This window comes from Zea mays, chromosome 1, assembly GCF_902167145.1.
Source record: "Zea mays cultivar B73 chromosome 1, Zm-B73-REFERENCE-NAM-5.0, whole genome shotgun sequence".
In the NCBI taxonomy this organism is placed as follows: domain Eukaryota; kingdom Viridiplantae; phylum Streptophyta; class Magnoliopsida; order Poales; family Poaceae; genus Zea; species Zea mays.
In genome coordinates, this window is record NC_050096.1 from 115,838,347 (window position 1) to 115,864,761 (window position 26,415).

Genomic DNA, 26,415 nt, shown 5'->3' on the forward strand with positions numbered 1-26,415 from the left:
AGGGTCATTCATGATAGCCACACCCAGGGGTAAAATTGCAACCAACCAATTAAACGAAATGTGCCTATCTCAATGGGAAGTAGAATCTTCAAAACCACACTCTTGATTTTGGGATTAGATGGTATGGACATCATTCTCGAAGCTGACTGGATGACTCAACACCGAGTGGTGTTGGATGTAGCTGTCAGAGCTCTGGAGATCCAATCTCCCACATCCGAAGACCTTGTGTTATATCTACCCACCCAAGATTCTACTCGATCATGTGCATTTGCTATGATGGAGTCATCCTTGAAGAAGATTCCAGTGGTCTGTGAGTATGCAGATGTTTTCCTAATGAATTACCAGGAATGCCTCCAGACCGGGATACCGAATTCGCCATCGAGTTGCAACCGAGAACAACACCTATCTCCAAGAGGCCTTACCGGATGCCACCCGATGAGTTGGCAGAATTAAAGAAGTAATTGCAAGAGTTGCTGGACAAGGGTTTTATCCGCCCAAGTACTTCGCCTTGGGGATGTCCAGCCTTGTTTGTGTAGAAGAAAGATGAAAGCTTGAGGCTATGCATAGGTTACCGCCCACTTAATGCGGTGACTATCAAGAACAAGTATCCTTTGCCTCGTATTGATGTTCTTTTTGATTAGTTGGTCGGAGCCAAAGTGTTCTCCAAGATAGACCTTCGCTCTGGCTATCATCAGATTAAGATACGAGCAAGTGATATTCTGAAGACTGCCTTCTCGACCAGATATGGGCTGTATGATTTTTTGGTGATGTCATTTGGGTTGACTAATGCACCAGCATATTTCATGTATCTGATGAATTCTGTTTTCATGCCTGAATTGGACAAATTCATAGTGGTTTCATCAATGATATCTTGGTGTACTCAAAGAACGAATAAGAGCATGCCGGTCATTTGCATGTAGTGCTTCAACGTCTGCGGGAGCACCGTCTTTATGCCAAGTTGTCAAAATGTGATTTTTGGCTAAAAGAAATCAAATTCTTGGGCCACACTATCTCTCAGGCAGGCATAGCTGTTGATCCTAATAAGGTGCAAGAGGTGATGAACTGGAAGCCGCCAACGACTGTCCGTCAGATTCGAAGTTTTCTCGGATTGGCTGGTTATTATCGAAGATTCATTCCGGATTTCTCTTGAATTGCGAAGCCCATAACTGAATTGTTGAAGAAAGAATCCAAGTTTGTTTGGGGTCAAAAGTGCGAAGATGCCTTCCATGCATTGAGGCAACATCTAACCACAACACCGGTGTTAGCGCAACCCGATAACAGCAAGCCATTTGATGTGTACTGTGATGCCTCTGGCACTGGACTGGGTTGTGTCTTGATGCAAGACAACCGAGTCATTGCTTACGCATCAAGAGCACTCAGGCCTCATGAGCAAAATGATCCCACTCATGACTTGGAGTTAGCAGCCGTGGTCCATGCATTGAAAATGTGGAGACACTATTTGATGGGAACCCACTGCAACATCTTCACAGATCATAACAGCCTTAAGTACATCTTTACTCAGGATGATCTCAACATGAGGCAGAGAAGATGGCTAGAGCTAATCAAGGACTATGACTTGGAGGTACATTATCACCCAGGGAAAGCCAATGTGGTGGCAGATGCCTTGAGTCGGAAATTGCAATGCAACTGTGTTATGATGGATTCTCGCATCAACACCCTGTGTAATGAGTTGAGCAAAATGAAGATTGAAGTGATTCCTTCTGGTGCTTTGTCTCACATTTCCGTTGAGCCAACTTTGCAAGACCAGATCATCATGGCCCAACTCAGTGACAAGGGAGTGCAAATCATTAAAGAGAACCTCCGTCAGAAGACAGAGAAATATAAATGTTTTCGCCAAGATGAAAAGGGTATATTGTGGTTCGAAAGCATATTGGTGGTTCCTAAAAATACAGATCTCAAGAAGAAAATCTTGGATGAGGCCCTTCTCTCTAAATTCTCCATGCATCCAGGAAGCACCAGAATGAAGAGGGAGATAGCCCAATATGTATCAGAATGTGACACATGTCAGAGGATAAAGGCAAGCCACTTGAAATCAGCTGGAGCCTTGCAGCCCCTATCTATACCTTCGTGGAAATGGGATGACATCAGCATGGATTTCATCGTGGGTCTGCCCAACACCTCTCGTCATCATGATTCAATTTGGGTTATTGTGGCCCGATTGACGAAAGTGGCACATTTTCTCCCAGTGCACACCACTGATAAGGCTTAGAAGTATGCAGTGTTGTACATTGACCGAATCATGTGCTTGCACGGATTGCCTTGGACCATTGTATCTGACCGAGGAGCCCAATTTGTTGCCAGGTTCTGGGAACAACTGCAAGAGTCTTTGGGAACCAAGCTAATCAGAAGTTCAACTTACCACCCACAGACTGACGGTCAGACCGAGAGGGTAAATCAAATTCTTGAAGATATGCTGAGGGCTTGTGCGATCGATTGTGGCAAGAACTGGGATAAGCACCTCTCCTTGGCAGAGTTTGCTTATAACAATAGTTATCAATCCAGCCTAAAGATGGCACCCTTCGAAGCCCTATATGGAAGACGGTGTCGAACACCCCTCCATTGGTCTCAGCCTGGAGAAAGAGAAGTTTTCAGACCTGACTTAGTGACTGAAGCCGAAAGGAAGGTCAAACTAATCAGGAAGAATCTAGAAGCTGCTCAGGCCAAGCAGAAGAGTTACCATGATAAGAGAAGGAAACCTCTCCAGTTTGAGGTGGGAGATTTCGTATATTTGAAGGTATCACCCACCAAGGGAGTGCAGAGGTTTGGGATCAAAGGCAAGTTAGCCCCTCGTTACATTGGACCTTATGAGATCATAGAAACATGTGGACCCGTGGCATACAAGTTGAAGTTACCTCCAAAAATGTCTGCCATCCATAATGTATTCCATGTATCCCAACTGAAGAAGTGTGTTTGATTGCCGACGGAGATCATAGCAGAACCAGAATTGGAGATAGAACCAGATCTATCGTACCAAGAGTACCCCTCCAAGGTTCTAGATTGTAAAGAAAGATCAACTTGGGCTAAATCGATCACAATGTATAAGATCCAATGGAGTAATCACTCAGACGAAGAGGCTACTTGGGAGACTGAGGAATTTCTGCGTTCCAACTTCCCCGATTATCTACCTAAGGAAATTGGTACAGAATCATGCCCAACCCCTCCCCCTGCCCTTTGAATCAAAACATGAAAAAATGATCTTGATATAGAAAGAGTTAATTGTAAAACTAAAATTTAAAGGACTTCCTTCTGAAGTTGCAAAGAGAATGACATTCGAAGAGCAGTTTGCCTTAATGAATAAGTCACCCACTTCAAGCAAGCCTTAACCCTCACTTCACCCCGGGAGGACTCCGACCCGAATCTCGGGACGAGATTCCTTTAAGGTGGGAAGGCTGTGACACCCCAGTGTCACCTACGGTTTCTTCATAGAGCTGACTCAAAACCATTATCACATGTGAACCCAATAGAGGAATGAACATCATAAATTGATAACAAAGGTTTAAGTAAGTCTTTTCATCTTAAGAAACTCTCCTTAATCATGCCATGCACCTCAAGGTAAGAAAAACTCACAAACCCTAATAAATCCTAAGTGGACCATTTAAGCACATAAAGGGAAATTGGGAAAAGACTTGGGAAGAATACAAGATTTTGGTATGAACCAAATAACAAAATTTTAGTGCACTAAATAACCAACAAAATATAGTAAGAAAGTTTTGCCATTTGAATTTTCCAAAATCCCCAAATCACCCCATGAACTAATACCTTATGGGAAAATTCAGAAATTCAGAAAACTGAATTTCAAACCCTTTCCCAAAGTTCAGAAGTGTTCCCTATCTTCCAAAACTCGAAACCATAAAGTCCAAATATCAAAGTGGTGCCAAAATACCCTAGGAACACTCTGGAGAAGTTTGAAACCAGACCAAAATCGTTTGACACGACTTGACACAGGTTTTGTCTCGGTTGGGACAGTGCTGAAAGAGCTATCTTCAGGCCACCATATCTTCTCACCCAGGCCATATCTTCACTCGGGACTCACACACGACAGGAAGACCTTGGCACGGTGAAGAGACGCTACACAGGATCCTTGGCAAGATATGCATGTTTAGGTCGGCCAACAGGCGTTTGAACTCGGGCAGAATCACACTTCCATGTGTTCGATCGCGTGCTCAAACACTCGGCCTCGCACTGGCTGCCCTCTACGCGCGCGCCGTGCACGGTCGGCTCTTGTCCTCCGGTTCTGCCCCAGCCATGCCCGAGGGTGCCTATAAGTACCCTGGGTGTGCAACGGTCTGCCCTTCACTCTGCCTCTCGCCCCGAGCAAGAACTCCAACTCCGACGAGCTCTCCTTCGCCTGCCATCACTGCTCGAGCCTCCGCCACCATGGCCAGCTCCCTCCAGCCGCTTCCAAGCCGCGCCAGTCGCTCGATTAGCCTCGCCAGTGGCCCGTGAAGCTTTCCAAGTCCTCGGACCTGGCAGAGCCTCACTGGAGACCCAGGATTGCCCTCGCCGGACTTCGGTCGCCCGCAGCCGCCTGTAGACCGAGCAATCCGGTGAGCCATTCTCAAATTCCTCGCGCGCATGTTTTCCTTGACCTCTAGTGAAGCTCCCTGACCCATTCAATTGGTCTATGGCACCGTGAGCAGGCCGGATCCCTCGCCGCCGACGAGCTCCCCCGCCTGCGCACGTGGACCAACCTACTCTGACCACCACAGCCGACGATCTGCACCTCGACGTGATCGCCAGAGACCCCCGGACCTCACCCGACCCCTCACCGGAGCAACCTCGCCGCCGGTAAGCCCCTCTGTCCTTTTCTTCCGCCGCGGTCACTGTTCCATTAGGGGAAGGATCACGGGTTCAATTTCGCAAAACCCTAGGGGGTTTTCTGCAGAGTCATAGACTCAGATGAATAGTGAACCGAGGACCTATCTGCAATACACTTAAAACCTTTCGCCAGGGACCCCAGTGCAAAACCCTTTTCCTTTACCCATTTCTTTTTATTCTTTGTTTTAAATTCAGCAGAAGAACTTAGGAAATTTATATCTTGATAAATATTCAACCAAATTTAGTTAAACCAATTTTTCTGGATTCAAAATATTATGAACTATCACATAAAAATACTGAACTTTGTGCTTTATGTTTTAAATTTTAGAGTTTGGAATTAATTAAAGAAACTGACCAAACCTTATTAAAATGAAGAAAATTAGTTATGCTTTCGTGCTGAACTTAAGAAAATTTGTAGAAGATCAAACCCCACTTAGACACTGTTTAAAAATATTAAGCACCCCAGTATTGAAGATATAAACAGGATTATCTATTAAAGGCCATAATTGCCCAAAACTTAAGAAAATGAGAAAGGTACTAGAAAATAATGGACAATGGATGCAAATATTTTTCCTAGTTCACTTAAGCAATAAAGAACCTAGGAAAAATAAAAGGAACCCTAGTCTAGAGCAAATTCAAGGTGAAACGTTTTATTAGGCACTAATAAAACTTGAAGGACAATTATTAGAAATATGAGAACAATTTCTAAATTGGTAAGAAAAATTCAGTAGACTTGTAACCACTACGACACCACTACAAAAATGATAAATACTCCAGCCCATCATTTTAAGTGGGTTGAACAAATAAAACTTGATATTGAGCCATATTTCAATTAAATCATAAGCAAGCCAAAAAGTGTGCAATAGTGGGCAAATAAATTTTTACCAGATTATTAATGGGATAGACCACCAGAGAAAAATGCAAAACCTATTCAAAACTACAAAGTAATACCCATTGCCCCTACTTCATGAAAAAGGCCATTTAAATTCAAGAAATTCCTACCACCCTTCCCTTAAGCAAAAAGTCACCAAACTTTAGAATGATTGCTCTTGCGCAAAGAAGAAGATAGAAAATATTAGAAACCTGTTGTTTGATATTTTTCAAGTATAGTGGTAGTAGCAAGCACCCCTTTGGCTAGAAACTTTAGAAAATCATAATAAAATAACTAATAAGTATTAGTGGCTGCAATCTCGCTGACGGAGAGTACGTGCTCATCCCTGAGCAAGGAGCTGTCCACGAGTAAGACCAGGAGCAAGCTCCCGTGACTGCCATCGAGGATCTCCCCGCACCCCCAGCATTTGAAGGCAAGCCCCGGTTTTATGCATAACCAATTTATCTATGCTACTTTTCTACACTTAATGTTTGTAGGCTTGTAATGTGCACTTAAGTGTAGGAGTTGCTTGAAACCTTTAGTTGCATGAACTTAGGATTCCTTTTTGAGATGGATACTAGTATGCTAGGTCGAGCAGCTACTTTGCTAAATCAGGATCTCGGTAGAAGTCGAGTGATTTTTCTAGCACTCGCACGAGGTCAAGAATTGATTATATTCATCTTGATAACAGGATCTATGATGGTCTATGAGCTTGGATCCAGGGAGGATGCCTTGTCCATGAGATAGGAAAAGAATTAAGGATTAATGTGTGGATACCTAGGTCAAGCGTTTGAACGTACTAAACACATGTCGGGAAATATGGTAACCGGTAAACCTAGTACCTGAGTGAAGCCGGGCGTGGACTTTTATCCTCACTCGTCCTGAGACCGCGTCTCCCATGCTAGCTATGGTGGGTACAAGTGCGGTCACTGCACGGCGGCAGCCGGGGTCAGTGGAGCATTGTATGCCAAGGCCGTGAGCCCTAGCCGCGAATGGGGAATCGATGGGGACGGTTGACGTGTGTGGGGATGGAGTGCCCTTACATGTCGTGTGTTTAGGTTTACCTTGCAAGGTTAAAACTCGATTCGAATCGTCTGCTTCTCGCAGCTAATGAGACTACTTGACCTCTTGTACTACATTGAGTAAGAAGTGAAATGAGGTTTTACATGAGATAACATGTTGATTGTATTAAATGCTTGTTACCATGTATGCTTAGAAAGAACAAACTTAGCTAAAATAATGATATTAGAATTTGAAAAGCTAAAATTGATTTTAGACTCAGCTAGTGCTTTTGGTAAACCAAACCCCTCAGCCAAACAACTGCATGGTCTAGAGGTAGAGGAGTAGATTCCTCACACCAGGTAAGTCTAGCTGAGTATTAGTATACTCAGCCTTAGTTGTGGCATAATTTTTGCAGGTACGCTTCAAGAAATGGTTGATGGTGTAACTTGGCCTACAACCCTGTCACCGGGTTGGACGGTCGAGTGGGATGCTGCTCCAGCAGGAGAGGAGCATGAGGAGTAGTGGGCTAGGCCTTGCCCTATTCCTCGCTTTCGACGATATCGACTATCCGCTACAATTTATTTTGTGAACTTATATCAGCTACTTGAAAAACTCAGATTTATGTAATCACTCCAGTACTTTAATTTGAGGTCTTCCTGTTTTATTGTATTTCTTCTGTGACTCACCTTCGAGTGAGTTTGTGGTATTGGATCCTGGTTATGTGGCTTTATCAGACTAGATCTGAGGGACTGACGGGTTATTCCGATTTAAGTGCGTTGCGACCTCCGAGGCATGACTTGGGCACTTAAGCTGGAATAATTCGGTCGGTTTTGCCACACTCCATTATCATCATTGGATTTGAATTCCTTGGCTAACCACGAGTTAATTGTGATGTTATTCGACATCCATCCTCATCTTATGTGCTAGGAATTGCTATCCATTTGTCCATCGCTCGCTCAACAGACTCGGCTAGTATAGTGTCATCAGAAAAAGCAAACTGCACACATAGAACCTTATGTGTTCTTCTGGCAGACATCACCTCTACTAATGGACATTTTTAAATTAGATTACGGCGATACATGCTATATCCACTAGAGAAACTACATCCTGAGATACTCGCCTTTGCTTGGAACTGTCTTATGATTATCGTTGATATGGACAAGGGTTACATGCTTGTCTACTCTTAAAAGTCTTTCGCTCCGAATCTCAGGACAAGATTCTTTTAAGGGGGGAGGGTTGTAACACCCCAGTTGTTTGCCTTAAGTTAAACAACATCTATGGACCTAAGCATGGAATGTTAGTGTAAATAATATCCAGTGTGCTTTTGTCTCTCAAGATTAAAATAATAATAATAATAATAATAATAATAATAATAATAATAATAATAATAATAATAATAATTCACCAAGATCTGACTTTAGTAATCTCTTGGCATGCAAGCTCTGTGGCGGTTGGATCGTTTGAGTGGGCGAACATGAATTTGGACAACGTTTGAATTTTATAAATTCGGACTGTGCGTGTAACTGTGAAATCATGCGCGAAAGGGATAATGGAGTTTGGTCCCCAGCATGTTGTGCCAGGCAGAGAAGTAAAGTATTTGGGTCGTTAACGGATGAAGTTTGTCTGATTTCGATCGACTCAAACACGACTTATAATATCAAAGCCGATGCTGTTTGATTTGGTCTGTTTACTTTTAGCCCTGATCTGAGTATTTGGTTAGCAAATGAATTTATCGTAACTCGATCTTGTGATTCTTGCCCTGGACAAATTAAGCAGAACTCGGCAACTAAAGTTTTTGGTCCAAAATAATTCTGTCTTCGCCCGTCAGCTGGAAAATCATTTCCGAGGTTCTATAACTGAGGTTTATTCATTCAGTAAATTATCTGCTCTAAATTAAATCAAGCGCAATCTGTACTAGTTTGACTGGTATCTTCTGTTTCATCCGGTTTACATCTCGCACAGACGTAATCTGAAAACTAAATTATCTGTGTAGTCTTTTGTAACAAAAATTAGAGAAGGAAAAATCTTTTTCCCCAAGTTGTTGGATGATGGCCTTATTTTCTGTTCTTACCTACGCGCGCAGGACATTCACAATCGTGCGTGTGCATTTGTTTAAACGGCTCCATGCGTTGATTCTCTAAAAACGATCTCGTTTTCCTTATCTCCTCTGATGGTTTTTTCCTCCCAGTCTTTATCCCGTCGCTATCTCTCCTCCCCTTCAGATTTTTTTGGCCGCCGCCCCCTTCCGATATTTGGCACCGTCGAGCAGGTCTCTGGTGTCTTCTCCATGGCGTTCGTCTCTCTCACGCGCCCTCTCCTTGCTAGCGTGGGCAGCCGCGCCCCTCTGCTCGGCCATGGCCACCGCGCTGAGCCCCTCCGCGCGCCATGCCGTCCGGATCTCCCGCTCCCGCTCATCTGCGCCACCGCTGCATCGCTTCTCTGGAGCTCGCCATGGACGTTGGCCACAGCTGCGTGCTCGCCCCGACCTTCATCCCCAACACCGTTGACCCTGCCTGGACTCGCCAAGCCGCGACTTCGCCTTGGCCCCCTGCTGCAGCTCGCCTCAATGGCCGCCGGAGTTTTCTTGTCGTTGCGTCCTCGGCCGCCCCCACCTCTGCTCCTCCCTCACTCGGCTCGCGGATCTCCTGGCCGGTGCACAACTACCAGCCCATCAAGCTCATCCCCATGGCACCCAGCTCGGATCTCGCCCTGGTCGCCCGCCGTTCCCAGCGTCGCTGCCTCCCAGCTCGGACCACCTGTCTCTGCTCCATCTCCCATGGCGCGCCCCTCAAGCTCGCCCGGTAGTCGCGACCTCGCTGTGGAACTTCCGTGCCGGCGCGCGCCCATCTCCCTGCGCTCATCCATTGCCGACGTCACACCGATCCATGCCCCTCTGCTTCGTTCGCTAGAGCTCGTCCGTGCCCCGGACTCCATGGAATTCTTGCCTCCTTGCTAGCCCCAGCCGAGTCCTTTTTCCCATCGAGCTCGCCCTCAACTCTACAGCGCCATCGAGCCCATCGTCGCCGTGGCTGCAGCTTTGCTCTTGTTGTCGTGAAGACTCCACCAGCGCCCTGCAGCAGCGCGCCCCTCGCCGAGCTCGTGGTCATGGTCAATCCTGCCACTTTCTCTATGTTCGATCAAATGTCGAACCAGGAAACCATATGTGGAACCCTCACGTCCGCCTCGCCATGACGCATGTCGTTGTCTTTGATCTCAGTACCTCTTCCGATACGCACCTGGCCGTGCTTTGCCTCCTCGTGGTCAGCACCATTTGGGCCATGAGGGCGGTAGATCTCGACACTGCTTCACATGTCTGTTTTAGAGGTTTCTGTCGTGGATGGTTTTCGCCCTCTCGTCGTGTTCGTGATCATCGTCGATCGTCGTTGTTTTGAGAGAAATTACCGGAAGGTGTGGAGTAGGAAGCGAAGCTGCACAACACCCGTATGATGTTCGACGACAAGCCCGAGCCAGGATTTATCTGCATTCTTACGAGTATTGAGTCACGTTTGATGCTGATGAGCTGATTTATAATTTTTGTAAGTTTATCTGATGATTGGATTAACTAGACTTACTAGTCTTAATAATTCTCGTGTTTAGCAGGCACGTCGTGTTTGTGTTAGATGTTTGCAAAAATACCTCAGCACCTCCGATAACGTAATCGTGTGAAATAATTGCGTATTATGGTACAACTTAGGTCTAAAATGCAGGATTTATGAAGAATGTTTTAGAGAACGTATAAGTTAAGGGTGCATAAATTGGTTCATCATTTGTGATGAATGGTCAATTTAGTAATGTAAAGGGTGGTGTACGTGTTTCTTTCGTCTAGCCGGTAAGCGTTAGTAATGCTCATATATATTTCTGTATGATTGATTTGCGTTGATATCGTGTTTAGCTGATATGATGTGCATAATAGTTTAGAGTAGTAATTCTAAGTCACTTAAAAAAATGTCTGTTGTGTTAAGTTATAGGTATCCATGGTTGTTGCATCTAAGTATTGTTAATCTTCGGTGTAGATTATCTGTCTTATGCTATTCCTCTATATATTCATACATGTGCATTGTGCATCCCATGAGGTACATTAATTGATCACGTGATGCGAAAGACGAGCCGGGTCGACCCCAAGATGTCGTAAAGCACGACCTACTCCGAAAAGTGATGCTGATGGATAAACCTAAAGATGGATAATCTGAACGAGTGCCATGACAAAGGATGATCGTCAAGTGATCGACGTCTAAGAAACACTAACCTAGTGTTACTCTAGGCAAGCCCCGGTGCATTATTCCTTTCCTTGTGTTTTAAAATCTTTATCACCTTGTTTGATGCATTCGGTGATAGGAGTTGTGTGCTAAATAATTGATGCATTTCCTTCCTTGGAAAATTGATTACCCTTCCTTGATACCCTTTTATGAAAAGGATTTTTATGATGCTTAGCCTTGCTCTAGAAAAACAAAATGTTTTGTTTTAAAACAAAAGTGATGCTTCATATTGGATGGGAATTTTTACAAAGAAAATACTTATGATGGTGAATCCATCAAAGGTCTTGATGGGTTCAACATATGAAAAGATGTACCTCTGCCAGGTACCTAACTTTGGGTTTTAAATAATAAAGATGAGACTAAGCGGGTGACTTGCACGAGAAGAGAGTCTCGGTGTAGTGTCTCTGTCTGAGTCGCTTAAGGACCGTTCGATGTAGGCATGATGAGGTGAGACTTTGCAACTAGCCACATGCTCTGGTAAGCCTGAACCCGGCTATTCCATACGTGAAAAGACAACCACGCACTGGGCATGGGAGATGGTGGGAGTAGCGTGTACCCTCCTAGCTAGAGGCTGGACAAAGGATTATTGAGCTCCCGGGTAGTGCGGACCAGTTCACGTTGTGGAGGATCTATGGGAACGGTTGACATATGCAAGGGTTAAGTGCTACATATGTCGTGTGGTTAGGGATCCCTAGCTGGGTATAATCGGTTTGAATCGTCGTTGCTCCTCGGTTATGGAGACTCAAGTCACTAACCACTCATCGTAGTTGACAAGTGAAATATGAATTGGCTAAAATAAAGCTAGATCAGGACAAGTGAATGATCTAGATTAGGCAAATTTAAAATTAGGTAAGAACTTAACTTGATAATTAAAAGATGGCTTAAGGATCCACTATTAGTAGGCATTTCTGTAAAATGAGGCCTTGATGATTGCTTAGCCCTACCATGATTCCTAATCAGCCAGCATATCCTTGAGAGTCTTTTCCCTTAGACGGGTAAGACTTGCAAAAGTACACTTCATACTTAGGGTTTTCGAACCCATGTTGTTGCAGGTAGGGATGAAAACGGTCGGGAACGGTCGGTAAAATACCTCTACCGTTTTCATTTTCATATTTAACTTGCGGGATGGAAACGAAAACGGGATATATCGGTAACGAAAACGAACGGGATAAATACGGTAATAAAAAACCGATACGATCCGGTCGGGTTAAAGCCAAAATCGAACGGGAACCGATATTTTTGTTCGGTAAAATCACACATGAAAACATATATTCAAAACTTAAAAACAAATATAAAAAATTGTAAACACAAGTCTTAATTAAACATAGATAAAATCCATATAAATCCGGAGCACACATAGTTTAATGTAGCACATAAGTGATAAGTCTTGGGCTCTTGGCTAACATAAGAAGCCATATAAGTCTACTAGCACACATGACACAATATAAAGTTTAAAACACATATTCATAATCACTTGCTCACATCTGGATCACTTAGCATGCATAGACTATTACAACCAAGGCTCATCTGTCAACAAACATAAGACACATTGCTCATGGAGAGGAGCCACTTGCTACATCTTCATTATTCTTAGAAAATTCTAGTGCGTCTTCATCCTGTTAATACACAAAAATAAGTCAGTTTTGGATAAATAAATACATATAGAAGAACATGAATTGATATGCAGGGAGTATAAATAAATACATATAGAAGAACATGAATCTGTCAACTAACACGGCTGGGAGCTAGGCAGCTAGCAGCTAGCAGCTAGCGCCTAACAGCTGGGAGCCTAACAGCTAGCAGCTAGCAGCTAGCGCCTAACAGCTAGCAGCCATGCAGGGAGTATAACACGGCTGGGCAGCAAGGCGCATGCATCAAAACAAGGCGACAGCAAACAACCCATGCATCAAAACAGTAGTGAATAATAGCAAATTAATAGCCCATGCACGAAGTAAATAATAATCTTTAAATACCTCATCCATATGATTCTCATGATTTGTTGCAGCAGCAATAACAGAGTCTAGCACCTCGAGATCACCAATCATTGTTGAAAAATATGTAGCACCTTGAATGACACAAATATGCATCAATATAAGTAAAATAATTGTTGAATAACTATAAATTGGAACTTCATTATAACATATATGCATTCACCTTTTCTAGATGCTGCTACCCAATCTTTTGTGCATATCAAAGCTTCAACAATCTCCGAACCAAGACGATTGCGGTAAGGATCAACAACACGACCACCAGCACTGAACGCAGACTCAGAAGCAACAGTTGACACTTGTATTGCTAGCACATCCCTTGCAATTTGGGTGAGAATAGGATATTCTGCAACCCTTCCCCTCCACCATGATAAAATATCAAACTGACCACTATGCTTCAAAAGGGGTTCAGACATATATTTATCCAATTCATTTGACTCTACTTGATCATAATCCTTCAACTCATGCAAATAGTTTTGAAATTCATCATCTTCATTTTCCATCAAGGTATCATCTATACTATCATTAGTAGTTGTCTTTGTCTTTGGAGCTGAAGGACTACAACTAGAATAGAATTGATACAATTTTCTAATGACCCTAACAAAGTCAACTACATGAACTTTGTATGAATCACCATGGAATTTTTTCGTATAGAACTCAATCAATATTTTCTTGTACCTAGGGTCAAGGAAGCATGCTACAGCTAGTGCAATATTAGACACTTTCCAATATTTCTCAAACTTTTCACTCATTGCAACGGCCATTCTCCTAATGACAAATTTTTCATGAACACACCATTGGTCAATCAAATCCTTTATCTCACAGAAACCTTTGTAAAATAAATTTGCAATGGAATATTGAGTACCAGATAGGAGTTCAGTGAGATCAAAAAACTTCTTCAAACACTTAAAAAGAGTTAATGCCATCTTCCACTCCTCGGCTTTAGGACAAATTGCATCGTACCTACAAGAATTGACATTTGATTAATTGAGAATTTATAATGATGACATGTACAACAATTGAGACAAACATACCAGCGAGGATCACTTGTTTTAAGCCTTATTAGTGCAGGCTTATAATATAAGGCATCCCTCAACATCAAATAGGTTGAATTCCATCTAGTTGAGACATCATATGAGATCCCTTTAGATTTATCCAAGTCACATTCACTAGCACACTTCATTAGTTCTTCCCACTGCAAAGGAGAAGATTTTACAGCAAGAACAATCGCTTTGATTTTCTCAATTGTTCCTGCAATTACAGCCAAGCCATCCTTTGCAACCAAGTTCAGTATGTGACAAGCACACCTCACATGAAAGAAAGCACCATCACAAACTAGATTTGAATCAGTGTCCTGCAAATCCTCAATTATATCGTGCACAACTACTTCATTTGCACTAGCATTATCCAAAGACAAGGCAAACAATTTTTTCTCAATGTTCCACTTAACCATGATTGCAGTGAAGGTTTGTGATAACCTTTGGCCAGTGTGGCGCCCTTCAACATGAAAAAAGCCAACAATTCTTTTTTGGAGACACCAATCATCATCAATCCAATGGATGGTGACACACATGTATGACTTATTTTGACAAGATGTCCACATATCCATAGTTGTACTGAAGCGAGACTGAACATCTTTTAGTTTTCCATACAACTTTTCTTTTTCTTCCAAATACAAATCCATGATATATTTTCTAGCAGTGACACGGGACTTTATTGGAAAGTGAGGGCACAGAGACTTAACAAACTCAACAAAGTACTCATGTTCTACAATATTGAAAGGATATTCATGCATGATTATTGCCAAATGAAGCTTCTTTAGGCTAACCACTTCATCGTACTTATAAGGCTCAATGAGATTTATGTCTTTGCCATGATCCTTTTCACTTTTTAGACACAACTGACCTTTAACTAAACTATGTGATGTTCTCAAGTGATTTCGAAATCCGCTTGTTCCATGATGACCCTCATCCCTATACTTAGCCTTGCAATTAGGGAAGTTGCAATGTCCCCATACCTGAACGTATTTCTTTCCATCGACCTCCACTTCAATTTCCTTCTTGGTGAAATGCTGCCACACATCCGATGTGCACTTCTTTACCCTCTTCTGTGGTGCTTCTTCTTCGGGTTCAGGTTGTGGTTGTGGTTGTGGTTGTGGTTGTGGTTCATGAACAATAGCCATATCATCTTGACTCGGATCTGTAGATGTACCATTTGCATTACTACTGCTTACACTCTGAATAAAATGCCTCTCGGCCTCAGCTGTTGATGATGATGGTGATGTGCGGCCACATCCATGCCCACGCGCGCGTGCACGTACATTCTGAATCCGACTAGAAGAGGCTTCAGCTTTTCTTTTCAACCCTGTTATAAACAGATTTTTCGTATTATTCTACAGTCAATATGATGCTTCCCAATCTACAACCAATTAGTAATGCTAATGCTATTGCTACTGTTTTTCTAATATATACCTTGAGCATATGCAGAGAATACGGAATTTGTTTTGCGAGTAGAAGGCGCTCTTGTGGTAGACATCAACTTGGCCAATCTTATGGCTGAGCCTGAGGGAGGATTATTTCCAATCGGAGGCGCATCTGAGGAATGGAGTCGTAGCCGGCTAGCCGAAGTGGAGAGCAGAGCCCCTGGACAGCAGGTGTTCAACAATCAGCTTGGTGCTGTACTGCTGTGAGCACCTGGACAGCAATCAGCAGGTGTTGTAGAGCCCCTGGACAGCACACAGCAGCTTGGTGCTGTACTGCTGTGAGCAGCCGTGGAGACAGGGAGACCGCGGATGGCCGGATGGGCGAGCGCCGAGCAGTGGAGGTCTGGAGGACCGCGGATGGCGGATGGTGGATGGGCGGACCGCGGATGGGCGGATGGGCGGACCGCGGATGGGCGAGCAGTGGAGTGGAGGTCTGGAGGACGAGCAGTGGAGGGATGGCGTTCGGTGGATGGCGGCGTCTGCGTCCGGCGTGCCGCGTCACCGCGTGTGGTGCCTGGTGCGGCCGGCCGGCTGGGAGACAGGGAGAGTCGGAGAGAGCAGGCGAGAGCGAGACGCGTCGCCGGCGTCGGCGTGCGGCTGGCGGCGTCCGGTCTCTAGCGTGGGCGCGTGGCGGCGTGTGAATGTGTGATGCTGTGGTGCGGAAGTGCGGCTAGCCGCCTGAGAGAGAGGCAGAGCAGCGCCAGGCGAGATGGGTCGGATCGCTAGGTTTTTCTTACATGGGCTGGGCCTCAGTGATTATGGATGGGAGTTGGAGCTGGCCATATTGCAGTGATCCCGAATTAGAAAATACGGTAACGAAACGGGAGCATCCCGATTAAAAAAGGGATCCCGGTGAAACGGTCGGGAAACTAGCTCTACCGTTTCCGTTTCCGTTTACCGTTTTGTATATCCCGTTTCCGTTCCGTTTTCGTTTTTTACCTCGGGTTCGAAATCGATCGGGATAAAACTAACAAAATCGGTTATACGATAACGGTCGGTACGGGATTTTCCCATCCTACTTTCATCCCTAGTTGCAGGTACTAGAATTGTGCTGTTGTGGATGGTGTTAATCGCCGGTGGGCATGGCATTTTTATAAGTCTAAGTAACTCTTCTATACTTCTCCTTGAGGATGGTCACTTAAGCTAGCATATATTTCAAACTTATAAATAATTTATAACATTTCAAAGTTTATTTCTTTGAATCACTTTGTAACCACTATGATAAACATAATGTAAATTTGTTGTAACTTGTAACCTTTTGTAATAAAGAAATTCCGCTGCAAAATGTTGGTGTGTGATTTGTGTTTACTTGATCTTGCGATCCTGGTTGTATGTGGTTTATCCGGGTTCCTTGGGGCACTCGGACGGATCCTGTTAAGTTATCTGGTGCGCATGCATAGCCATCTAAGGTCTTTGAGACAAGGGCAGGTGCATGTGGGCCTAATATCTTGGGAGATTCTGCCACATGTATAATCCCACTTGAATAGATAGATCATATTTTAAATCAGCAATACGCTTTGCATCTGCTTCTTTCTCCTCAAATTTCTCCATTTTTTGTTCCACCTCATAAAATCTAGTCAACTTAGCTTCGCTGGTCTTTAGCCTGTCGACTAAAGAAAGCAGGATCTTGTCTTTTTTCAAGGGCTTCATTTCGAAGTGATATGACTTCTGAGCGCATATTTCTGAAGGCTATTCGTGCGCCTTCATCTTCAGCATCTTTTTGGCCTTCAAAGCTTTGCTAAGAATAAGATCTTGACAAACAAAAACATACAAATAAATAATAATAAGTATCACCACAAGCCTTCCTAACATAAATTAACAAAATACCAAAATAAAAATATGCAAACCTTCAAGCTGTTATAAGCAAGGTTGTGTGCAAGTTGATCCTTCGACATTGCAGATAGACCAAGTTCAAACTTTGGATAACCCATTTTAATTATTTCCTGGCAAACATCTATCTCTTTGTTGTCTGGCAGGCAATAAAAGTAATCATCTTCGTCATTTCCTCCATATACTAAGGACCCTTGGGGATATTTCAGGTCCTTTGCATAGTATTGAACTTCGGCAATTTGCTCTTCCAACAATTGTTTCCAACAATTGTTTCCCTGAAGCATGGCGAACAATGTATCCAAAGTCCCCACGAGAAAACGCTTTGGGTATCGGCATTGTTAGCTTCTCTGGAAAACCTTCTTTTACTTGCTCCGCTGGGTTAATCCCCGAAGGCCTGGCTTTAGCGTAGGTAGGAGAAGCACTTGCAGCAGCTGATTCTCCCAACTCTTCAATTTTATCCTCATAAGCCTTAGTAGGAGCAATTATTGGCACCTTCGAAGATTTCAGAATAGCGTCTAGATTGCTGGCCATTCTCCTTCCTTTCTTAGGAGTTGCTGCTGGAGCAGATGCTAACTTTGACAACCCCGTCATGGTTGGGGGACTCTGCAGCTTCAGTTGCTGCTCTGTCTTTGAACTCTCTGGTTCTGTTTCTGCTACCCGAGCTAAAGTAGCTTTGGCAGTCACAACAGGTATTATCTCTGAAGCCGAGGGGGTAGCTTCGGCATATTAATCTACTTCCATCTTTTTTGTAGCAGACAGTGCAGCAGCCTTCTCTAAAGAATGCAGCTTCGGCTGATGAGTCAAAACTTTAGCCCGTTTTGGCTTCATTGCGACAGAAGAGGTCATAGTTGTGAGTTTCCTCTTCGTTCCTTGTTTCCGAGCGGCAAAGCAGTAGTCAAGATAAATAAATCCAATCACATCAAAAACTCTATTTAGTCTCCTTTTATCTCGAGCACCGAAGGTAGTGATCATGGCTTCGTCCTCTGACTTCATATATGTCCCCAGCAGCTCATCACTGGTCGCCTCAATGGCTTCATGCCATTCATCATTCGACTTGCCGAACTGACTTCTATAGCGATAGTTGTATTTTAGATAAACCAGGCCACCTTCACTAGAACCAGCAGCGATCTCTTTCGACATCTCCCAATCATTAACAAGAGGCCATACTTTAAAAGCAATGTGCTCCTAAACTAAATCTCTGGTGCCAATGTAGCTGCACACTGTGTTGAAGGCCATCAAACATGCATGTGCTTTGTTTCCACCTGCAATCGTAGGTATCATGATGCCGAAGCATGATCGTATGGGACGCTGAATTATGCTCTTCACATCCTCCCTTTCACTCGGATCATTTTTAACATAAAACCATTGTTTCATCCATGACCCCGGCCATTTTTTCCGAAACGTTGGCACAGGACACCTCGCATCAGACCGGTACACGGAGCTATTACATCCGAAGTTGTTATGATATTGCTCTCTCCTAATTGCCTTCGTCTGATAGGACAATTCGTGTATATTACAGAAGCAGTTGGCATCTGGCTCTAGCCCTTGGCTCCTCATCGCCAAAATGAAAATTCCAACTTTAATCAAAGCTTCAGGAATGAGCTGATGAAGGTATATTTCAAATCTTTTCAGCACTTTGACTAGCATCTTATGCAAGGGAAAATGAAGCCCAGCCTTCATAAAACTTTTGAATACCACCACTTCGTCTGCCTCAGGAAGAGGAACAGTGTTCTCTCCTCTAACCCTCACTACGGATATATCACAGAAATATTTTCCCTTCATCGCTTGAACCTGCCCTTTTTTAATAGTGGATTTTCCAAAAACAACATGACTTGGCCTCCATGGCCGATCTTCGGCATCATCGTTGTCACTCTAAATATCAAAACTTTCGCTGTCACTTGAGTCTCCAGACAACCCAACTAGCATCTCATTAGTAATATTCTGAACATTGGTCCTTTACATGGCTTCGTAGAAACCGGCAAGCGTAGGATCCACGATTTTCTTCTCTTCGGCCATTTCAGCGTTGATTACAGCAAGAAGCCGAAGCTCAAAAAAAATTGTGGTCGCAAAGTTAGAAACCTAAACCAACAACCCAACACAAAGCTTGATAGCGTGGGAAATATTTTTCAACCCAAACCCTCGTATATATACGCAAAACACCACTGACCGATGGGGCCCACAATGCAGAATGTTTCGCTATTCTAGTGAAGGGAAGGTGTTTTTAGGACCTTCGGCTAAAAGCCTTCGTTCTTTTCACAGTCTGAATTTGTTACAAAGAAACAAACTAATACTGTGAGGGGCTACTGTTGGGGCCTTCCTCTTTCGAAGGTCATTAATAACATAGCTAACTATTTGCTTCTTGCATATTACTGAATACTACAGGAGCTTCGTAACCAGAAGAGCTTCGGCATAACAAAAGAGAAGTACAACGAAGCACGTTTCATCGAGCAGGCTTCATCAGAGTGAAACAAGGAGACGATGCAAGGAGAAGATGTTGCTCAAGTTATTAAATTCAAATGGCGATATTGTCCTTGTGATATCTTGTAAACTTTATATGTAATTATTGAGGGCATGAATGTAATAGCACACGGACCCTTACGGTTGCCTATAAATAGATGAACGGTACCCCGTACTGTTCACGCTGGATGGTAATTGCTCTCGCGTCATCACCTTCAAACAGGCCGAAGGTATCAATGTAATATAAATTTTGATCATGTTTATATGTTTATCATGGAATAAATATATGAATGGATAACACATCTCGTGTGTATAAAGTCTTATTTCTTATGAATCATGAAGACATGCCCTTCATGACCTTCGTCCGAAGATCATTATATTCGAGAGGAGATAATGCTTCAAAGGATGAAGGTCCTTAATGTTTGACAATTGTGTTGCCTTGTTATTGATTCACAACATTTGAGAACAAGTGACCAACAATTATTAATGGACAAATTCATAAAAATGCCCAAGCTACTACTGTTTTGTTAGCATCTCTATGCAGGGATGAGTACAACAAAGTCAGTGGCTTGAAGAATGCCAAGCAAATATGGGACACCCTTTAGTTTTCTCATGAGGGAAACGACATCACCATGATCACCAAAATGGAGTTGGTGGAAGGTGAACTAGGGAGGTTTGCCATGAAAAGGGGAGAGGAGCCAACTAAAACCTACAATAGGCTCAAGACCCTGGTGAACAAGATCTAAAGCTATGGGAGTACAAGATGGACGGATCATGATGTCATTCGACTCATGCTAAGGTCATTTACAATATTGATCCTCATCTTGTAAACCTTATTCGTGAGAATCCCAGGTACACCAAGATGACACCCTAAAAATCCTTAGAAAATTCGTAAGCGGGCGCATGATGGTGAAGCAGGCAAGGTACGTTGATGACATTGCCAACAGACTGCTCCCTCTCTACGAGTCACAGCCCATTGCACTCAAGACAACAAATAGCAAGAAGGCGCTACCTAATAAGGTGGCACAAGTTGAGGCTGCCGGACTCAATAAGGAAGAAATGGTGCTTGTAATCAAGCGCTTCAAGACTGCATTGAAGGGACGCAAAGAGTACTCCAACAAGAGCAAATCAAGGGGAAAGCGGTCTTGCTTCAAATGTGGTAAGTCTGGTCATTTTATTGCACAATGTCATCAGGAAGAAATGACCAGGGACAAGAAAAGAAATGGAAGAAGTAGAAGAAAAAGAACTACTGGAATGCAAAGGGCGAGGCTCACATTGGCAAGGTGTGGGACTCAGAACGCTCTTCATCCGACTTCGATGATGAGGGACTTGCTGCCTCCACCTTCCACAAGTCCTCCCTCTTCCCCAATGAGCGACACACTTGCCTCATGGTTAAGGAGAAAAAGGTACATACACGAGATAGCCCTAAGTACACTTCTTCTAGTGATGAGGATTCCGATGATGAGTTAGATTATAGAGATCTCTTTAAGAGCTTAGATAGGTCCAATGTTGATTAAATTAATGAATTGATTGATGCCCTTAATGAGAAGGATAGATTATTAGAAAAACAAAAAGATATTATTTATGAAGAACATGATAAATGTGTTGATGCTGAAAAATCTCTTGCTATGGAAATTAAGAAAAATGAAATACTGTCTTTTGAATTGTCTTCTTGCCATGAGTCTATTTCTAGCCTTAAAGGTTTAAATGCTAGAATAGAAAAACTAAATGTTGCTAGTCCATCATTAGAGCATGTTTCTATTTGTAATAGATGCAAATATTTTAATATTGATGCTTGCAATAATCATGTTTTTAGTATCTCTAAGTTGAATGATGAAGTTGCAAATCTTAATGCTCAACTTAAAATTTGCAAGAATGAATGTGAAAAAATAAAATTTGCCAAGGATGCTTACACCATTGGTAGGCATCACTCCATTAAACCAAGTCCATCCTTAATGGTGTGATGTCTACCAATGGTGTAAGCATCTTTGGCAAATTTTATTTTTTTCACATTCATTCTTGCAAATTTTAAGTTGAGCACTAAGATTTGGAACTTCATCATTCAACTTAGAGATACTAAAAACATGATTATTGCAAGCATCAATATTAAAATATTTGCATCTCTTACAAAAAGAAACATGCTCTAATGATGGACTAGCAACATTTAATTTTTCTATTCTAGCATTTAAATCAGCATTTAAACCTCTAAGGCTAGAAATAGACTCATGGCAAGAAGACAATTCAAAAGATAGTATTTCATTTTTCTTAATTTCCATAGCAAGAATTTTTCAGCATTAACACATTTATCATGTTCTTCATAAAGAATATCTTTTTGTTTTTCTAATAATCTATCCTTCTCATTAAGGGCATCAATCATGTTGGGGACTTGTTCTCAAATACTATGAATTAAGAACAAGGCAACATAAAATGTTAAATATTAATGCCCTTCGTCCGCTGAAGCATTATCTCCCCAAGGATTTAATGAACTTCGGACGAAGACCATAAGCAGAATATCATGAAGGTCGCACCTTCATGACTAGACTTACAAAATAATATGAAATAATATATAAAACATGAAACATTAAAGATAGATATATCAGAGATAGATAACATCATTCACACATTTTATTATATGAATCTAAAATTTCAGAACATAATGTTTAGGTACATTTATACCTTTGCCTTGACAGATAATAATTCCCGAGCAATGCGTTTGCGATTACAGGAATGCGTGAACAGTAAAGGAATACTGTTCACTATTTATAGGCATAGGACACAGCCTGTAAGGAATTACAATCATGCCCCTTATAAAAGTTTACAACAATGACTCAGACCCTTATGGACTAAAATGTCATTCTATCTTTAAGTCGGTTCGACCCTTCATCTTCGGATACGCTATAACACCGAAGCTTCATGAGTGGTAGCTTCGGTCATCATGTATAAGCAGCTTTAGCCGAAGCTGTTTCTTCTTGCAGGACCTTCGGCGACGAAGCATGGTCCCAACAGTAGCCCCTTCGCGGTGCTAGATCGTTTTTCGTAACGAGCTTGATCCGTGAAAAAGTCTCTTAGGCTTCGGGAAGCCGAAGGTCCGAAAAACACCTTCCCTGAGCTCGTTGCCGAGAAACGATACAGTTTCCGAGCGCGGAGCGGTCCCACCATGCAGGTTCACTTTCTTGGTTTTTGCGGCCCACCATGCAGTGGGTGCGGGCGACTGTTTGCCCGGTGGAAAAAATCCTGACGATTCACCTTCTTACCTGCAGCACTATATAAACAGACAGGTAGGTGTAAAGTTACCACAGCATTCATTGCTATTGCACTATTTTGCTGCCAAAAATTTAACCATAGCCGAAGCTTGATTTTTGCATTCAAACGAAGCTCTAGTTTGGATTGTGCTTCGTCACGATAAGAGCTTCGGAAAAAAAGGTTATTGACTTCCAAAGAATTTTTCAAGAAAATTTAAAATCAAATGGCCAGAATACGCTCCACTGCTAGGGTTGAGCGTGATGGAGACAAGACCGAAGCCATTGAAACTGTTCCGATTTCTGAAGCAATGAGGCGCTCTGGGCTGGTTCCATCAGAGGACACACCTGCTGCCGAAGCAACGCAAGCTGATGTCGAAGAAGTTGGTTCCGAAGATGAGTACAGCTGCGGGATGCCAAGCAAACCTAGTCATTTGGACTTTGGAAAGTCCACCATCTCTGAAGCTGATCTTCCAAAAATGGTGAAGCTGGGCTACTTTAGTGAGGCAAAAAAGGAGCTGGTTCGTTTCGGCGGAGAGGAAACTATTCCGAAGCCGGAAAAGAATGAGGTTGTGGTGTTCAAAAGCTTCTTTAAAGCTAGCCTATGATTCCCCCTGAATGGGATGATTGCTATTATACTGAAGAAGTTTGGGATTTACCTTCATCAACTGACCCCCAATGCTATTGTTAGATTAAGTGTTTACATTTGGGCCCTTCGCAGCCAGGGGGTGGAACCATTCGGTGAGGGTTTCTGCCGAGTTCATGAATTACATTACCAGACTAAAGCCAGAGGAGATGGTCTGCATGAGAATTTTGGCTGTTACAACTCTGCCTATCGCAAAACTACAAAGTTTCCAGTGATAAGCTACCGAAGCAAATGGCCGGCCGGATGGAAATCTGAATGGTTTTATGTTAAAGTTGATAAGGATGAAGATAAATTGGTCCAGAGTCCGCTAGAGCTAACCTTCGGAGAGACGAGGCCCCAATGCAACATGATAAGGGGGAGTCCGAGCCAGATTGCTTTGGGTGAATTTCGAATAATTTCAGAACATATTGGCACTAGAGACTTAGTGCAGGAATTTCTGGCTTTTAAAGTGTTCCCGACAATGAGGGAGTGGGAGATGCCGAAGCTGGAGGGGGGAAAGAAAAAGGGAGAACTTGTTCGATTGCCTTATTACTACAAGTTTAAGAAACACTTTAAAAAACCCTACCAGGAATGGCTGGATACAATTGAGATTATGTGCAACGATATCCTCGGTAATTATTCTAAGAAAGAAGATCAGTTGATGACAGTAGCCTTCGGCAGTCGCCCCAAACGAAGATTGAATCGGGTGCTAGATGCCTTGAATTTTGAGTATCCTGATTATGAGCAACTGGGCGGAGATGCTGAAGGCCCAAAGAGAAAAAGAATTGCCAGCGCCCTTGACAAAGAAAGCACCAAATTGGCCAAAAAGGAACAAGAAATTTCTAAAAAACTGAGCCCAGAACCGAAGGTAGCTGCTCCAAGGAAAAGAAAAGTTGTATCTCCAAAACCTGCATCTCCAAAACCAAAGACATTGGTCCGAGAGGAGGAAGCTCCTGCAACACCTTCTGCTGCCGAAGTAGAAGAGATTCTGAAGGTAATGACTGAACCTTTGCCTGTCAAGCTAAGTTCGCTGGCGCTAGAACTGACGAAGTTTTTTCAGAAGGACAAAGAAGCTTCGGCAGCAGAAAGTCCTGCAAAGCCGAAAAAACGAAGAATTATCCAAGTGGCAGATGTGATCCATCAGACACCGCCACCGATATCGGTGTCAAAAATTGTAATTGCCGAAACCACCGGAGCCGAAGCCACCGGAGCTGAAGCTACCGGAGCCGAAACCACTGAAGCTGAAACCGCCGGAGCCGAAGCCACCGGAGCCGAAGCCACCGGAGCCGAAGCCGGGACCACCGAAGATCCTAACCTGGAAACCACACTTGATGATATTGACAATATACTTCTGAAAATGGCTGAAGAAGAAGCTGCTGTGGTTGCGGTGAACACGGCAACTGAAAAAGGAAAAGAGCAGATTGAAGACATTTTGGAAGAAGGAAATTTTAATTTTCAAGATTTACTTGGACAAGAGTTAACAGGCGCTGAAAAAGAAGAGCTGAAGAAATATGCCATATCCTGTGGATACAAACCAGGGTCTCTGCTATTTGGTGGGGTCAACGAAGGGAAGCTAAGATGCCTTCGGAATCGAACCGAGGCCAAAGTTGTTAGAACCTTCTCCAAAAGCGTTGGCCTGCCGAAGATAGAAGCGGACCTTTGCAGGTACCAACGACAACATATCGCCGGTAACCTGCTCTATGCTAATTTCAAGGTAACAAACTCTCAATTTTTTTTTTAAATTTGAGTTGTTTTCTGACGAAGGTTATTTTGGCAGAGTATACTATTAAGTAAAGTGCTGAGAATGCAACAAGATCTTGAAGAGGAAAAGAACAAAACTATCATCAAAGATCTAGAAGACAAAGTCGAAAATTACGAGGCTGCTCTGAAGAAAAAGGACTTCGTCATTCAAGACCTTGAAATCATAGTTAAAGAACACGAAGCTGCCTTAGAAAAGAAAGACTTCGTTATTCATTCTATGGAAGGCTCACTGGCTGAGGTCCAAGACGAAAATGACAGGTTAAACAATGAATTACTCAAAAAGTCAGAAAAATCTGAGCAGGAAAAGAAGAACCTCGAAACAAGTATCAAGACCAAGATCGAGAAGTGTCGGCGTTTCGAACCCGTGGGGTCCCTGGACCGACGAGTAAATTGTCGCCACGTGCCCAAGCCCAGATGGGTCGACGCGAGACGGAGCACGAAGGGGGGAAGAAGCCAGAGGGAGACAGGCGTGAGAGGTGAAACCCGCGGCCTTCGTGTTTGCCCCGCGCCCAGGTCGGGTGCGCTTGCAGTAGGGGGTTACAAGCGTCCACGTGGGAGGGAGGGAGCGGCCTTACGCGAGCGCCGTCCCGTCCTTCCCCGCGCGGCCAACCTTCTGTAAGAGGGCCCTGGACCTTCCTTTTATAGGCGTAAGGAAAGGATCCAGGTGTACAATGGGGGGTGTAGCAGTGTGCTAACGTGTCTAGCGGAGGAGAGCTAGTGCCCTAAGTACATGCCATCGTGGCAGCCGGAGAGGTTTTGGCACCCAGTTCGTGTGGTGTCATGGCCGTCGGAGGAGCGCCGGAGCCTGGCGGAAGGACAGTTGTCGGGGCTGTCGGGTCCTTGTTGACGTCCTCTTGCTTCTGTAAGGGGGCTGAGAGCCGCCGTCGTCATGGAGCATGCGGGGCACCATCATTACTTGTTTGGCGGAGCGAGCCAGATGGGACGCCGGTCTTGTTCCCTGTAGCCTGAGTCAGCTTGTGGTAGGGTAATGAATGCGCCTTCTGTGACGTGGTCGGTCCGAGCCCTGGGTTGGGTGAGGTGGAGGCTCCTCCGAGGTCGAGGTCG

The 26,415-nt window shown here is 43.6% G+C and overlaps 1 protein-coding gene across 1 annotated transcript; it reads left to right on the forward strand.

Moving 5' to 3' along the window:
* Positions 1-8,920: 8,920 nt before the first annotated feature.
* Positions 8,921-10,294, forward strand: LOC100194147 (uncharacterized). Its single transcript, NM_001139198.1, has one exon. It carries the CDS (start codon positions 9,000-9,002, stop codon positions 9,666-9,668), a length of 669 nt encoding a protein of 222 aa, NP_001132670.1. The 5' UTR covers positions 8,921-8,999; the 3' UTR covers positions 9,669-10,294.
* The last annotated feature ends 16,121 nt before the right edge of the window (positions 10,295-26,415 follow it).